This window comes from Microcebus murinus, chromosome 4 (assembly GCF_040939455.1).
Source record: "Microcebus murinus isolate Inina chromosome 4, M.murinus_Inina_mat1.0, whole genome shotgun sequence".
NCBI classification, from domain to species: Eukaryota; Metazoa; Chordata; class Mammalia; order Primates; family Cheirogaleidae; genus Microcebus; species Microcebus murinus.
The window spans coordinates 67893393-67912036 of record NC_134107.1 but is presented as its reverse complement, the minus strand read 5'-3'; the positions used below and the strand labels follow the sequence as shown (position 1 = coordinate 67912036).

Genomic DNA, 18644 nt, shown 5'->3' with positions numbered 1-18644 from the left:
TAGTAGGGACTGTGGCTCTTGAAATCCTCTGAAATCCACTTCCTTTGCCATTTTGTCTAATTATCAAGTGTCATATTTAGGGCCATGTATGAAGAAAATGGCTGAGGTTTTCTCAAAATAAAATATGTTTGGAAATGACTCCATTTCTAAAGTTCCACTTACCTAATGAATATTATCACTACTGTGTTAAAAAAAAATAGTAAGTAGTTCTTAGTAGTATGTTTCCTAATATAGGTATACGTACATTATTTATAACTTGTCTTATTCCTATTATACTTATTCATAAAATGATCCTATTGGAGGGTTTGGAAATTTGGAGCCACCATACAAAAAATTCAAATGAATTTTGTTCTTTTTCATGATTGAATAATATTCCATTGTGTCAGTTGCAGCAACGTGAATGGAACTGGTGGTCTTTACATTACATGAAATAAGCCAGGCACAGACAGATAAATCTTGTGTGTTTTAACTCATATGTAAGAGCTAAGTGGGGCCAGGTGCGGTGGCTCACGCCTGTAATCCTAGCACTCTGGGAGGCCGAGGCGGGTGGATTGCTCAAGGTCAGGAGTTCGAAACCACCCTGAGCAAGAGCGAGACCCCGTCTCTACTATAAATAGAAACAAATTAATTGGCCAACTAATATATATAGAAAAAATTAGCCGGGCATGGTGGCAAATGCCTGTAGTCCCAGCTACTCGGGAGGCTGAGGCAGGAGGATCGCTTGAGCCCAGGAGTTTGAGGTTGCTGTGAGCTAGGCTGACGCCACGGCACTCACTCTAGCCTGGGCAACAAAGCGAGACTCTGTCTCAAAAAAAAAAAAAAAAAAAAAAGAGCTAAGTGGATCTCATGGAGGTAGAGGGTAGAATGGTGAGTACCAGAACCTGGGAAGGGAAAGGGAGGGGGGGGATGAAGTGATATTTGTTAAGAGGTACAAAAATACAGTTTGATAGAATAAGTTCTAGTATTCAGTAGTATAGCAGGGAAATTATAGCTAACAATAATTTATTGTATATTTTAAAATAGCTAGAAGGTTTGTAATGTTCCCAACACAAAGAAAAGATAAATGTTTGAGATGATGGATATCCCAGTTACCCTGATTGGATCATTACACATTGTATACAGGTATCAAAATATATCACATGTACTCCAAAAATATGTTCAGCTATTATATATCAATTAAAAATTTAAAGGGAAAGCTTTCTCAAAAATTTAGGACAAACAAACAAAATCTTTTAAAAACTGTCATTTCCAATTTTTTTCTGGGAGCTCTGCAAACTTCTAAGCTAGGGAGAGATCTTCTCTATTATAGTAATGATTAGTCTACATTTTTGCTTCTCTTTCTTTTTTTTTTTTTTTTTTTGGTTAGTTTATCACTTGCCTTCTATAAACTATAGGATTCTTAATAACAGGGACTTCCTATTTGTATCTCTCATGGAGCCTCGCATAGTGCTGACTTTTAGTAGATACAGAAATGTCCTGTGACAGAATTTGGGATGTAACAAGTGAGCAAGAAGGAGAGTAATTTAGTAAATATGAGCTAGTGGATTAAGTAAAGTGAATTGTGGAATACCTTGCTTGTGCCTGGCATATATGTGGTTCTCAGTATACATTAGTTAAATGAGTATGAGGATGAATGAGGATATGCTTTGATAAAATTTGGAGGTGGGTGAAATGATTTGGAACATTTACAAGCCAATGGCATGCTCAATATAACATGTGACATGAAATTGGGAAACACAGTAATGCCCAATATGATGTTTGACTGGGTGCTCCCTCTGAAATGCAGTCAACACATTGTTATTAAGTACTTGAAAGAACCAAGGCAGAGACACAGAAGCAAAGTAGAGAAATAACTTGATTAGCTACAGATAGGCTTCTGCCTTATTGGTCATTTTGTGATGAGGCCTTTGCCTTATTTGGGCATATTGTAGTGAGTTGGCAGCCTAAAATTAACTGAAGTTTGGCTACTGTGATTGGCTGAGACTTAGCTATTTGTAACAAGAATATACTCTTAAGTTAGGCTTTCAGTTTTTTACATACTGAGCTAGGTTGTAGTTTGATGAATGGAAAACCAAGGTACTGAGGCAGCCTTAGGACAAATTTAATTTAATTTAACACCTGTATGACCACCCCTCTATAAAAATCTTACATCAGACATATTATCAAGCCTTTCATAGCCACAGAGGTTTAAAAAAGAAGTTGCTTTGTATTGGAAAATTAATCCCAGGGGAAATAAAGAACTTATTTAAATGGAAAGGGTTTGTTGCTAGTGCTTAGTTTCACTTCACTGGATCAAATCTTGGGTGCTAAGTCTCTAACAAGCTTCCCTGGCTGGGAACATTTCACATGTATTGTCACAGTTCACAGCAAGGGGGAGCTGAGTGTGTCATGTGTGACTCCACTGGGATAGGACCCTTGTAAGCTTGCACCTGGTTTCCCCATGTACCTTTTCCCTTTGTTGGTCTTGCTCTGTATCTTTTTGCTGTAATAAACTTTAGATATAAAAAAAAAGAACCAAGGCAGGGAAAACAATGGATTCTAAGAAAACACTACTTCAGCAAAATACACAGCATGCATTAAGTGATATTAAAACCATGACCTTTGATTTTAATCATAGAATTAAGTTTTTCCTTAGTATGGAGACTACAAAGAAAAAACTTTACTAAATTTTGCGATGAATATTTTGTAAATAGAGGTATATTTAGCTACAATTTCTCATTTCCCCTATGTATGGTGATTTTGGGGACATTGTGTGTGTGTGTGTGTGTGTGTGTGTGTGTGTGTGTGTGTGTGTGTGCATCTTGCTCTACTCATGGAAGCAATACTCTAAAAGGGAAAAGAAGTCAGTGAACACAAAAATGAACCAATAAACAGATAATTTCAGTGAATAATAGGTGATATGGAGTAATGGAAGGGGCTGTATAATACGTAGGATGGGGATGGAGCATCTTTAGCTGGAAGACCAGGGAAGGCCTCTTGGGGAGATAGCCTTTCAGTTGAGACCCAAATGAGAAGAAGGTGGTCCGGGAGAAGACCTAGAGGAAAAGCAAGCAGTTAACGCTGATGCCTTCAGAGGGACTAGCGGGAGTATCTGAGAGTAAGAAGAATGCCAGTGTGGCCAGCTCTTGGGGAGTGGTGGATAGGGTGGTGAGCAATGAGGACCAAAAGGCAAACAGTGGCTGGAGGACTTTACAGTTCTCGAAGGGACTGTGACTTTCATTCCAACTGCAATGGAAAAGTTGTTGAGAGGTTTTCTGTCGGGGGGGTGGGGGGGGGGGATTCATGACCTGATTTCATGCTTTAAAACAGTCTCCTCATAGGCCACTGTGAGAAGTGATTGCAGGACAAGAGAAAAACCAGTTGGGAGGCTGTTGCTAAAAGGTGTTGTTTCCATTGAGGTGGTAGCTCTAGAGAGGCGGGTCTATTTTTGTGGTAGAAGCAAAAGGCATGGAGTATGACTGAAAGTGAAGAATCATTGAGAATGCCCAAATCTGGGGACCGAACAACTGGGTGGGTGGTGCCACTGTTTATGGAAAGGAAGGCTGAGGCCAAACTGATCTGGGAAGGAATGAGTTGAAATAATCACATGAATGTCCTTTCTCCCAGGTTAGATTCTAATGCTTTAAGATCATAGTTTTTGTTTTAGCCTTTATTATTTCCTTCCTTACATCAGGCATATTATCAAGTCTTTCACAGCCACAAAGATTTAAAAAAGAAGTTGCTTTGTATAGGAAAATTAACCCCAGGGGAAATAAAGAACTTATTTAAATGGAAAGGGTTTGTTGCTAGTACTTAGTTTCACTTCACTGGATCAAATTAATAATCTTAGAAAGAATTTCACTCTATCATGTTGGATTTTTATTTCCCAATTTTCTTTTCTTCTCTTCAGTACTAGAGCTCTAGTCATAAGTAGAATCTTAGTTGTACAAATGACCACATGGCTACTTTGAACCTATCAGCTAAAGAAGAATATCAGAGAAGGAAACAGTTCTTATGTTAGCAGTATGAATATGAAATGGCCTTTTACTCTTGTTACCTCTTAGTGCGATGATTGTGATGACTCTTCAGTGACCATTGTGAGGAGGATTCAGACTACAGATGTGAAGTGAAACATCTCCCCTTTCATTATATAACTAAGGCTTTTTTCATTAGAGTAATATATATGTGTATATACATATATATGGATTCTACTAAGCCAAATGGTCTACATTTATTTGGATATTCCAGCTCTCTGCATGAAAAAAATCAATAAGAAAAATAAATTGTAGAATAAAAACAGTTTTTCATAGAAAATAGAACCCATCAAAATGGGAGGAGGCAAAGTCTCCTTTTTCTTATTTTCTTTTTTTCTTTTTTTTTTTTTTGTTTTTTTGTTTTTTGCTTTGGCAACTACATTGGTTTGCCAAGGGAAAGGTAAATATTCCCTTGACTCTACAGAAAGATTCTATGAGGACTGTTCTCCGGAAATGCGAGGACAGAAAGACTGGGAATTCCTGCCAGTCTTCTTCAGAGCTGCTTCCCCTTGGAGCTCCTGGGCTGTATCTAACCCTTCTCCAGCTATTTTATAAACCTAGGGATCATAGATGTCTCTTTATCAGTTATAAATATGGGTATGTTTTAATTTGGCTTAAGATTGTTCATGGTCTCTTATTTGCCTGTAAGAATGTAATTCAAACTCCAATTCCAAATTTTCCCTCTGTTTCATATTTAAGCCCTTTAAGTTCTTTAGCAACTGCTGACCAAATTCTCCTTGAAACTCTCTCTCTACTCCTATCCTTGGCTGACATTACCTCCTGTTCTTTTGGTTTTCTTCCTACCTCTCCACTCATTGCTTAGATTTTCCCCCCATGTTTGTTTTCCTCTATTCATCCTATATTGTTGGCTATTACTAAGTATCCATCTCATCTTTCAGCTCTTTTCATCACAATCTTTCTAGGAATAATACCATGGCTTCAAATGTACCTATATCATGTTGACTCCAAAATGTACCTTTTTAGACCAGAACTGTCTCTTGAGATTTGACTTCCATATCCATATTATGAGATGTATCCCCCTTGATGTCACACACATTCCCCTAAATTCACCATATGCGATACTTAAATAGTATTTCCCCAAAATACATTATTATTCTCATATTGCTTTCTCAGTATAGAGTAACAGCATAGACCCAGCCACCCCAACGAGACACGTGAAAATTACGCTAGATTTATTACTCACCCACCACATGCAATTGTCAAATCCTATATATTCTATTCTTAGCTCTAGCCATATTTTCCTTCCTTAGGTTCCATTTGTTTTTTCAGGTTCAGGTCAGTAGTTACAAATGCCTATGACCAAATCACCCTCCCTCTCTGGCTAGCAATTTTGATTCACTATTTCTCATGCTTCACACTTTACAAAATTTCTTTTACATTTGTTGCTTTATTTTCTCCCTCAGGACAATCTCTGAGAGGGCACTATTATCTACATGGGATGATGATAAGACTAGAGATGAGAGTGTTCAGTTTTTGAGGTTGTCAAGCACCTAATTAAGAAGGGTGGAAAATCCCTAACCCAAGGCCATTGATTCCCCAGGCCACAGTCCTTCCCCATCACAGTGCTGTCTCCTATCTAACACCCAACAAATAAGAAGGGCAGGAAAGTAACAATTGTCAGCATTTAAAATGAAGGAAAAATCAAAACAAGGAAAGTAAAATGATATCTGAGGCCACTGAGCTCATTTTTCCCTCAGTGATAACTGAGGAAAAAAACTCAGATTTCTGACTTTTAGACCTCTGGCTTTTTCCCCACATAACTCTACTTTTCAGATGTTGTCAAAGAATGAAAACCAGAGTTATATTATCCTGAAAAATTTGTATCTTGTGTGAAATGAAGATATATGAAAGGCCATATCAATTAGATGCCCAAAATTCCAGCTGATATATATATATATATAAAAATCTTCCCATTTCAAATTCTCTAACTGTTGGTGCCTTCTGTAGTATTTTGCTATATTTTTATGTAAAATTCCTAACTAAAATCTGCTTTCCTTTTTGAAGTAGCTGCATTTATAGAAAGAGCTGATACTTGATTTAAGCTATTATAAATACAGTTTTTTACTTTCCTTGTGAAAAATAGTCTGTGTGGAAAGGGACTTTTTGATGCATGTTCATGCATTGCTAGGTGCCTTATTACTTTCTGAGATACAGCTAGTATACCACAAAAGCTAAGAAGAATGATGTACAGCCAGCCATCAAAAAGAAAATGAGTAAAGGCAAGAATATGTCTGCTATATTAAAACACTACATTTTGCTCCTGATGTTTCAAACTGAGACCAGTCATAACCCATGTGGGTCAGTCCACAGGGCAAAATGCTGACATTTCTCATTATTGCTTTAAGGAAAGAGTTTGTCCTGGAGGGTAGATCAACATTTGACATGTATCCTCAGAGTCTTCCAACTACTTAACAGGAGGAGGAGGATTTTTAGTATGGCCAATGTTTGGGCTACTATGCTTATCATTTAACTATTGTCACAGAGAATATGAAAAGGTCACAGTGGCATAGAATGAAGAAAAACATGGGCTAGGAATTGGATATGTGTTCTGATCTTACCTTAATCACATTCTGGCTATGCACCTTAACCTTTCTATGTCTCCTCTGTAAGAAGACCCTAGGTCTCTCATGATACTCTTCAATGATGAAGAAAGAACTAATATCTGGGTGATAATCCTATTAGACATTTATATAAAAGAATTTCTTTTAACCTGCACAACCAAAACGAGTTATTGATTTGTTAGCCAAAAAAGTTGAATTTAAATATCATTTAGAAAAAAAGATATGTTGTATGTCTTATTTCACCTTAACTTTTAAAAATAAAATCAAAGGTTTGTTGTTATTTTAAAAAATAGTATTTCTTCCAGTAAGGCCCCTTCAATTTTTTTTTTTGTTTGAGTCACCATGCCATTGCTAACTGTTAACTGAAGCTGTTCAACATAAAGTAAAATCACATATCTAGCATCTTTGGCATAAAAATTACAGGCCCTGAATTTTGATCCTATATTTTTCTTCATATTTATATCTGTTTGTCACAGCATACATGATTTATGCATTGCCCACAGTTTCAATTTTATTTTTTTTTGTTTTGTTTTGGAGACAGGATCTCATTCTGTTGCCCTGTGTAGAGTGTAATGGTATCATCATAGTTCACTGCAACCTCAAACTCCTAGATTCAAGGGATACTCCTGGCTCAGCCTCCCAAGTAGCTGGGATTTTAGGCACATGCTACCACACCCAGCTAATTTTTTATTTTTAGCAGAGACAGGGTCTTGCTCCTGTTTAGGCTGGTCTCAAAACTCTTGAGCTCAAGCAATCTTCTCACTTCAGCCTCCCAGAGTACTAGAATTAGAGGAGTGAGCCACTGTACCTGGCCCACAGTTTCAATTTTAAACAAATCATAATCATTAGTCCTATGTTACATATTATCTTTCTATAAGTCATCAGAACTTTTAATTTGTCTGAGATCAATTAACACATTGTGTTCTTCTTCATTTATTTATGCGTGAAGGTCAAGATTTTTTCTAGCATTGTCAACCTCTGGCCACAATTTTTATGGTGTTATTTTCCAACATCTAAATGGCCCATTAATTGCTTTAAAATATTTGTCATACCAAATTGTTTTGTAAGACAGAAACCTGGGTACCAGTTTTTTCTGAAGTTCTACTTTATTTTTCTTACATAAAGCACACACTTAATCCATTATTCATACTTTCCACTTTGGATTTCTTCAAATTTGGGAGAGAATCAAAAGTGAACTAAGAGAAATGTTCTCTTTATTATAATTATTTTCCTATCTTATCTCTCTCATACCTAATTTGATAGCTATGTTTTTAACTACATACTATTTTTGAGCCTTTCTTGATTAGTAAACATACTTTTGACAGAAACAAGTCTTCTTTACATACTCATATTTCATTTTTGTAATATTGTATAATTGTATAATATTGTATTTTGTATAATTATGTAATTATAAAAACAAGTACAATGGGAATAAACAGATTTAAGAAAAATTACAACTGATTCCTAATAAACATACAAGTCATTTGGAAGGAATGGAAATTCATGGGACTTAAGCATTGAGCCTGTTGTAGACATTGGTCAGCCTGTCACTGATAAGATTGATTAATTTATTAAAATCATGCCGATTAAGAGAGCTTCACAGTAAACTTGTGGACTATCTATTAAACTGAAGGAAAGTCTGTGATGATTTGCCACAATGCATGCTCCTTGTGCCTTATTGTAATCAATGATTTAAATAAAAATGTATAAGTCATCTGATCATATTTGAAGATGATATAAAACTAAATGAAAGAGTGAAGTTCTACAATGGCTAACATATCTTAAATGTTCAATTAATAACTTATGGAATTGAATTGACGATTGAACATTAGCTTAACAAACTTAAAAACTAGATCAGAATCAATACCATTACATTTTACATGTAATAACTATATTAAGTTCCAAAACTCTAATGTGCAAGTACATGATGGATTTGATTTTGAATCATTTGATGTCAGTAATATATAAGAGGTTGGGTTGATGCAAATTTTAAAAGTCCATGTTATCTTGGGCTGCTCTGACAGGAGTATGGAATCCAAATGGAGGAAAGTCAGCATCTCACAGTACACTGCCCTGGTGTGAGAACATCTGAAACTATGAGTTCATTTCTAGGCTCTTCAGTTTAAATAGAAATCAGAAGAAAACTTTAAGATCATACAGGGAAAGATAACTAAGAATCTTGAAACCATCTAATAAAGAATCAAAAGTGTTAGGAATGTTTATTTATGGGAGTAGAAGATGTAAGGAATATCTCAGTCATTTCATGATTACTGTGGACATGTGGGTATCACATGAAAAGAAGGAATGACTTCTTAATAACTAGAGCTATCCCACCCTAGATCGTATCTCACACATATGTAAGAAGCACATCAAACTACTCTTGTACAAAAAACAAACTTAATTGTATTTTTCTATCCACACATATACTTTCCTTTCTAACATGTACTTTTTGGCTCTGTTAATAGCACCATGATCCTTTTAGTCAATAATAGAATGCTCAATTCATCCTCACCTCCCCCCATACTAACACCAAAGTCTGTCTACTTTCCAAGGCTTGCTTTGAAGTCCTAGAAGAGAGCATAACTACTCATATACCCTGAAAAGAATAAGCCTTCCATCTAGGAGAATTGAACTTTCAGAAGGAGAAATACCTACTCAACCAGGTCAATAGAATCAGTTCCGGAGATTAAAGTGCCTTCTCCATAATTCCCTGTTATTCTTTACTAGATATTCTACTTCCAAATGTGTTAAATGTATCCTCTTCTCTTAATTCCTACTACATTCATCAAGTTTAGGCATTTATTAATTTTCTTCATCATGATGGTTTATTGTTAGTCTCCCAGACTGTAGATTTTCTCTACTTCCTTCCACTGTTCAGAATATTTTCAGATTTACTTTTCTGAATCTCAGATACCACCATCTTGACCCCCTCATACCCTCACTTAACAACTTTGGAGAGCCCACCATTGCCAGCAGTTTTAAGTTCAGGCCTCTTGACAAGGTATTCATTGCCCCTCATGATGCACCCCCAGTCAGCATTCTCACTTTATCTCTGGCCACTCTGCTCTGGCCAAGCCACTTGAGGTTCCCAGAGCACACCACGTACTTTTGACCTTCCATGATCTTGGTCATGCTCTTCTAGATTTCCACAATGTCTTCTTTACTTTCTCTACCTTTGAAAATCCTTATACATCCTCTCAAACATAGCTTAGATGGTTCACCAATTGAATATGCCTGGGAATTTTTTGAAAAATGTTATCCATATGGACATGGGCCAAATGGTTTGTTTGATTTCATCATTCTCTTCATTATCAGGTATTTATTGCATACAGCAATATCAAGGAATTGAAAAGTCATCCCAAGCACATCACACAATCCCTGGTATATAATAAGAATCCAATTTAACATTTATTGGGTATAAATGAAACTTATAAATAGTTATATAAGACAATTCATATTAAAAGTCAACAAAAGAGGAGAAATATCCAACTTCATAGGGGAAGGTGATGATGTGATTGTGTTGCATCTGAGGTACTGGTTGAATATTCAAGACACAGTTTTCTTATTAAGAGTAATCGCAACTTAATGTATATATTACATTAAGAGAGAAGAAAAGTAGAGAAAGAGAAGAAAAAATATTAATAGAGATCAAATAAATGATGGATATAGATATTCAAGAAAAGAATTATATATGACAAGGAGAAATTCAAGCTCTTTAGAAAGAGCTTGTGAAGAGCCAGTGAAGAAACAGACAATATTGAACAAATATCAGGAGACATTTTAATGATGGCTGTGACTTTACAAGTCACATTAAATAACTTTATTGTTATCAGTTCATTAATACTATTCAGCTCTAAGAAACAATGGTGATATAGCACATCTTATATTTTCCTGCTTAGAGCTGGAACCCATACTACTAAGTGAAGTATCCCAAGAATGGAAAAACAAGCACCAGATATATTCTCCAGCAAACTGGTATTAACTGAGTAGCACCTAAGTGGACACATAGGTACTACAGTAATAGGGTATTGGGCAGGTGGGAGGGGGTAAGGGGACGGGTACATACATACATAATGAGTGAGATGTGCACCATCTGGGGGATGGTCATGATGGAGACTCAGACTTTTGGGGGGAGGGGGAGAAATGGGCATTTATTGAAACCTTAAAATCTGTACCCCCATAATATGCCGAAATAAAAAAAAAAAGGCCAAAGAAAACTTTTTGTGCCTTCCATTAAAACAACATAGTTTTAACATTATAACATATTGGAAAGACCACTTATCCTGCTTCTCATTGCTTCAGAGAACGAGAAAATTAAAAAGCCATTTATTACCACCAGCTAGTTCCTTTGTGTTCCATGTGTAATAGAAAAATTTCAATTTAGATGCTCAAAAACTTTTAATTTAGCACAGAAATAGAAATGCATCTTTCAGCACCATTCAAATGTCATTTCCTTAGGCAACAGCTTGGAGTCTTTCACTTGGAAAATAAGAGAATTCTTGGAAAGGAGACTTGTTCTCTGGCTCAATTTTATTCAATGACAGCATGATTTAGACAGGGAATGGGGCTGTTACCTCTCTCTAGGTCTTAAAAAGACTTGACAAGATTTACTTCCACAGTCACCTGATTTAGCACCTCAGCCAAACTACCTAAATACAGAATTGGTGCTACAGGTTTTCTACCACGTGACAGGGACTTATTCCCCAGCATCAGTGCTGTGGCATGATGCTGAGCCTTCCTCGTGCTCATTCTACTCACCCAGTAGTCATTGTCACTTAAATCCTCATAAACATCCAGGGCTCACTAATGAGGTGCTATGGATAGGACAGAGAAGTTCCTTTATTAAGGACCTTTATTATGATCTTCACATAAATGATCTTAAGAAGGAATTGACATGGAAGTTGGGCATATATGGTGATAATAATGGATGGTATTTTATGCCAAATAAACAACAAACAAAAAACCTACCAATGTTACTCAGTAGGAGTTCAGCATTTTATAACAGAATGTGTCAGGTCCTCTCTCTGGACTAGTCACAGAGCTTTGGTTTCACCTTCTGTAAGACAACACGATTTGTCTCATAGGAGCAAACACTTTGGATCTGGCAAACTTGGCTTCTACTCTTGCTACCTGCTAAGCTAGGAATTCTGACCCTTAATTTAATTTCCTTTAGAAATAATCACAATACCTAATTCTCAATGTCACAAAGTTTAAGAGAGATAAGACATGGAGCCTTATATGTAGATGGAACTCAATCCATGGTATTCATTATTTAAAATACCCCGATGAGGCACCTTTTATGTGCCAACTCTGGGCTGAAGTATACACATGAGTAAGGCCAACACCTTGCTTTGAAAGCACACTTGAAACTTAGTAGGAGAAGCAGGCATGGAAATAAATCTTGGTGATTCTCAGTCCTGGGTGCTGTTATAGTTATGTGGGGAAATGGGATGGCAGCACTGAGCAGTGTCAGCTGTGCTGGAGACATGGGGAGGCCTAACATGGGATGCCTCACAGGAGAGGTGTTTGATGTGTCTAGAAAAATACTAGGTATAAGGATGATGGTGGCCATTTGTGGGTAGGCTTTTTTAGGATGAAGAACACTCAAAACACTTACCTCTCCATTGTTTAAAGCTTTAAGTTTTAGCTGTACTTTCCTTCCTTGGTTCTTTCTACTGCAGTTCTCAGAATTCCATCTGGCTAGCCTTTCTGCTTGAGGAGGTGAAAGAGCCAGACGGTGCTTACCTGTAATTTCTTAGTCATAGTAACACTATAACACACTGTCTGTGTAGCCAATAATATGGAAAGGATACAACCTGCTTGGTCCCAAAGAGAAGATGTTTTTCAAAATACTAGTTATATTAATAATCACCATCAGGTAGCTCCTAATTGGCAGGTACCCCTATCAGTGGCCACCCTGCAAGTATGGCCTAGACATTGATATCTGGAAATAACAAAATTCAATTGTGTCAGTAGATCTCGACTATATTTGTCTTAGTTCACTGTATTTGTATTAGTAGAGTAAAATGGTGGCTACATTTTGGAAAAGGCTCCATTTGCTCCAAATTTACATGCTGAGAGAAACTGGCTAACTTTGCATGTGTAATATCAAAGAAGTCAAATTCTCTGAGCACTTCATGGTATCATTTGCATTTAATTTGTCATTAAAAGTTTAAAAGGGACATTATTGGGATAATTTAGAGTATAATAATAAAATAATTAGTTATTAGGCAGTGATAAATAAAGCGAGATTACTGAATATTTCTTTGTTTTAATTATGTGGGCTGGGCTAATGGTGAGGAAGCCATCAGTTACTCATTAATCTTGGTTAGTGTCATTGATCTTTACTCAAGAAGAACTCTTGGTACTTTCAACACCAGTGGAAGATAAATGGTAAAGGAATGGATTAGACAGTTTGCACAAAAGAAATACAATTAGCAAATAAGTGTATTGAAAAAATAGTCATTCTCACTAATAAACAAAGAAATGCTCATTACAAATATGAAGTATTTTGCATCTATTAAATTATTAGGGTTTTTAGAAAATCTCAGTGCTAGTAAGACTATGATAAAATTGTAGAGATATACATTTTTAGAGGCAATAAAATGATACAAAGCTTTCAAAAAGTAATATTAATAACATAAATCAAGAACCTAATAAATGTTTCCATTTTGGGAAAGGCATCTAAAGGAAATTGTAGAATAAGAAAAAAGTAATATTAGCATAACATGTTCATTGCAGCACTAATTTATAATATTAAAACAATAGAAATAACCCAAAATATTCAACTATCAAAGGGTGGTTAAATAAATTATGTCTTCATAGGAAGTAACATTATATAACACCAAAATAATAATTATGAAGAGTCTATCAGAAATGCTTACATTTTAATGTTAAGAAAGACACAGAAAATGAAATTATAGATGCTCAGCATATATATAAAACTATGTGAAAAACATGTGAACATATACAGTCAGTAGGGTAGAGTAGAACGTGAACACGCTTAGGAATAAGATGGTTTTAGTTTGAATTCTGGCTCCACATTTGCAAGCTATTGATTTTTGATAAGCTATTTAAGTTGTATATGTTTTTTCCATACATATAAAATGGGAATATTCATATCCACCTTCTAGGATTGCTATGAGAATTAAATTAGATACATCTGTAAAATGGGAAGGAAGGTAATGGAATCATGGAAGAATATTTTTACTTTATCTTTTTCCCACTAATTTTATAAGGCTTTTATAATGGAAAAATATTTTAATTTTATGTTTATCACCAAAGTTATATGCAGAAATATACACCTTCTGGCATTGACTATATAGCTAACTGAAGTAACCTAAATAATTATTCTTATTTAGTACTAAACATCTCAAAGTACACACTCTGCTAAATCATTTAAGTTTATTTGTTTAACAAATACTTACATGGCTTTTATCATGTTAACAGCCATTGTTCTAAACACTGTATTCACTGAATCCCTTTAACAACCTTATGAAGAAAGTACAATTACTAATATTACATATGGGAAACCAACATGCAGAGAGGTTTAAGTAACTTGCCTAAGGTCCCATTGATATATATGGTGGAGCCAGGAACCTAACTCAGGCAATCTGGCTACATGGTCCAAGTCCCAAATGCTGTGGTATTTTCCAGCTTGTCAATCAAAATATATTCATTGAATATCTGTGTTGCTTGGCACTGTGAGGGATACCACAAAACAAAGGACACAATCCTTAACATGAAAATGGTATCATTCTCTAGGCTTCAGCTATGGTCTCAAAATTCTGTTCTCTCAACCTTAGACAAATGTCATTCATGTCACAACCAAATACTACTCACAGGGAAACACCCCTCTCACCCATAATGACTAAGGCTCTGAATGAAAGTCTCTGCAGTCTATATAGCTTGGCTCTCTGTGGCAATGTTAGTGTTTTCAAAGTATGTGCTGAGAAATCCTAGAGCTTTGCAAAGGTGCCTAGTGTTCTGCAAACATTTTACTTGAGTTTCTCTTTATATACATATATATCTGTATGTGTACATACATTCATACACTACATGTATATGTAACTAATATTTCAACTAAAATATTTGAGAAATACTATAGCCTAAAAATATACATTCAAATACACTTTTGCTGTTGAATCAGTATTGTGCTTCTCTCAGATGAAAGAAATTCCTGCCATCTCTTTCTAATTGAAAAGTATTCTGAGACTTCAAGGCAAATTCTAACAAATCTGAAAAATTGTTATAACATGATGGTTAAAGATAATGGCTCTCGAATCAGTCTAGATGCCACCTTAAGCACAGGTATTCACCATGCAACTTTGAGCAAGCTTCCAAACCTCTCTGTACCTCAGTTTCCTCATCTGTTAATGGGATGTAGCTCACAGAGTTGTGAGAAATAAAAGACAAACATACAAAACACTTAGAAAAGTGACTTGGCCAATATAAGTGCTCAATAAATGTTAGACATTAAAATTTTTATTCCAACTACTTATTTACAAAATCCACCTTTTCTTGTACTTATTTACAAAATATTGCTTTCTTACAATCAAAAAAGTATGGAATTGCATTAAATTATAAGATTGATTTGCAACTAGAAGTCCCAGTTTTCAAGTTTTTGTGTTCATCAAACAGCTGAATTGTTATTGATTAATTTTATAAGTATTGCAAATTTGAACTAATAAATAAATTTGTACTAACTAAATACTACTACTCTGATTTATAGATTAGGCCGTATATAAAATTTTATTAGGAAAAAATTCTGTAGCTTAAAAAGTATATGCATCATAAAGAAATTTATGTTTTTATGCTCTGTGTTATCTCATTCCAGGGGAAAAGAATTACCTTTTCAAAATATGTTTGTTTTTTCATGTCTACCTAGCATTTAATGCTTACTTTTGAATAATACATATTGAAATCAAATTATAAAGAAATATTAACCCCTTTTCTGGTAGAATGAGGTGGTTGATGGTTGATTGGTTGATGATTACTCTTATCACCAAAGATTTCATCTCTGCTGTGTTTCTTTCAAGATAAGTTATTTTCTTGACAGTAGGACTGATTAAAATATTAAATGATCTGTGTTTGTTTCCTCTGTCTTTTCTTGCAGTCATTCCCAACATAGCACTGCAACCCGTCAGCCTTCAGTGACTCTCCAACGGGCCATCTCCCTGGAAGGGTAAGATACATAGCCTCCTCTTAACATAACTGTGCAGCCTTTGAACATGAGGAAAGTCCTCCTTCCTCCCTCTCTCCTTCCCTCCCTTCCTTCTTTCCTTTCTTCCTTTCTCTCTTTCCCTCCCTGCCTCTTTCTCTCTCTCTGTTTCTTTTCTCTTCTCTCTCTCTCACACACACAGACATATACACACCTTTTTTTATTGAATCAGCAAATATCTATGAAGCTCATGTTGTGTGCCAAGCACTGTGCTAGGTACTGTATTTAACAAGTCAAATAAGATCTCTTTTTTCTCTTCAGAGGGCTCATTGTCTAGTATGAATGACAGAAATACAAACACATACTTGCAACACAGTTTAAGCATTATACTGTATAGGAAATATGTATAAGGGGTTACTGGAAGATCCAGGAAGGGTACCTAGCTGAGAATTGGCATCAAACGGGGAGAAGGGAACAGGTCAGGGTGGTTTCAGAAAAGATGTAACTCTATAGCTGAGAACAGAAGCATGTGTAGATATTTGCCCAATGCTACAAATGCATGGATATTCCTTTAAGGGAAGAGAGGATAAACTAACATTTACTGAGTGCTTATTACATGCCAGGCTCTATCTATCTATCTATCTATCTATCTATCTATCTATCTATCTATCTATCTATCTATTCCTTTCGCTATGTATACATATCACCTATCTATCTATCTACCTACCTTATCTGGTTTGATTTCTAAAAAAAGTCCTAGGAAATAGGTATCTTTTTTCCTAAACTTTGATTCTCAGAGAGGTTAAGTAATTTTCCCAAAAGCACTTACATAGAAATTAGCACAGCCTGGATTTGATATCAAGTCTGACTCCACTATATAGCTCTGTCCTCTATAATATGGTATAAAAAGACTTTATTGAGCTGAAGATAACTGGTCACACCCTTCATAAACTACATTTAGGCTAAGTTAGACATAGTAAAGAGTTTTCTAGTGAAAAAATGATAAAGAACTAGAATCAACTCTAACCTTAGAAAGTTAAATAGAACCAATAACTTGCTGTTTTGGGTGGTTCTGGAGGCCCATGTGTGTGCTATGTGGCTGAAGTATTGTTTGCAGTAGAGATGAGGGAGTGGAACTAATCTCACTACTTCTCTCCACCTTAATTCTTTGTTCCTTATGAAGACATCTCTCAGCAGGACACAGGGTAGCTATCATTTCACATTTTAGTCACTAACACAAAGAAGACTTCCTCCAGCTATGATAAATAATGGCATTTCCTTCTAAGGCTATTTCCAAACTTTTTAATCTTATTAACAAAAGCTTATTAGCAGTTTGCTAATAAGCACTTTTTTTAATTTTCCACTGTTCTCCACTTGAGTTAAATGAACTCTGTGATAGATATAATCACCAATTCTAATTATCTGATAAGATAAAGCCAAAAAACATAAAGACCTTATCCTGACTTCAAAACCCAAGAGTGACTTCTTTTCTGAAAAACAACTGTAGAATCAGCTTCATAGTGCTCCATTGTTCCAACTAATATAGTTTGCCATATGTCTAGTAAATGATGCAGCATAAATAACATTCTGTTGCATGCAAGAGTGGAAGAAAACTAACTCTGGAATCAAAGAGTTAGGTTTGAATCCTGGCCTCTGCCATCTGTTGTCATTGATCTTAAACAAGACCCGTCACCTCTCTGAGCATGGATTTCCTCAACAGCCAAAGGGAAAAATAGTATAGAACTCATCCATTTTTTAATCAAAGTAGCAGGTACACATTAGACCCTCAATAAGTACTAGTTAAATATACACTTAGTCCAAATGTTCTGAAAAAACAAACAAAACCTTTATTTTTATAGCCTAGATTAGTTTGAAGATCTACCTTGAACACTGCTTTTAAATATATATATACACATAGGTATATATGTATTTATATAAAACATTTCTGGATATAAAACATTTGAGGTAGAAATAACTTTACATTGCTGGAATATTTGAAAAGGGTAGTCTCAGTAATTCTCTACAAAGTCCAGAACACTAAAGGTCATTCTGTATGTGCCCAGCTGGCTGTCAGATTAAGAAATAATGTAGCATATAATCATTGTTACTAAAGCACGTAGTGGGAAAGTTATTTTTCATCTTACACAGGCCAATGAGTCGTTAGCAGGTTTCCCATTAAGGTGTTATACTGCTGAGTGTGGGCAATCAACTGAAATTGGAAATTCCATTATTTCAGTACTCTTCTTTCTAATGCTTCTGTGAAGAGCAGCTACATAGGATATTTTTTAAATGAATGTACTTTAAAAGGCCATATGTTTATATAATTTTCATCTAAGTTGCTATTTACTTGACATAAAATAAGTGAAGATATTTCAGATTCCCAGTTAATTTGATCCATGGAGACAACAAAACTATCTAATTGAGCCCTCTACCATAGAGTCGCTGCTGTTTTTAAACTGATATCCGAATCATCTATAACTATGCCAGACAAGATGAGACACAATAACATCCCCATTAGCAGTGCGAGCTCTGTGTTTCAGGTTCAAATTGACAGACACAGCCCATACCTTAATCTCCTCTCCCTCCTGAGACCCTATTAAAAGGAAGCTAATGGAACAATAATAATAACAAAGGACAGTCCCGTAGTGATAAGGGAAATAGAAGGGAGTATCAAAGGTCAAAAGGTTTCATCACATTTCTGTACAACAGAAAGCTGACAGAAGGGTATTGATTGATGAAGCAGAACAAAGTAATCCCAGACTTAGATCACCGATGAAGGCAGAGCCTTGTGCTGTTAGACTCCAGAAGGCACCTTTCGCATGGTATTCTGTGTGAATGGTATCTCCTGGAGTTATGTTTCCAGGAATGACACCCGTTAAAGTCTCTACC

At 35.6% G+C, this 18644-nt stretch overlaps 1 protein-coding gene across 20 annotated transcripts in view; it reads left to right on the top strand.

The window, feature by feature from the left end:
• DLG2 (discs large MAGUK scaffold protein 2) overlaps positions 1–18644 on the top strand; it is a 1870454-nt gene that overhangs the window by 1486636 nt on the left and 365174 nt on the right. For all 20 annotated transcript variants that reach the window (XM_076002367.1, XM_076002386.1, XM_076002368.1 and 17 more), the window contains one exon: positions 15711–15779. In XM_076002367.1, the coding sequence (XP_075858482.1) occupies positions 15711–15779 (69 nt within the window). The remainder of the gene's footprint in view (positions 1–15710; positions 15780–18644) is intronic.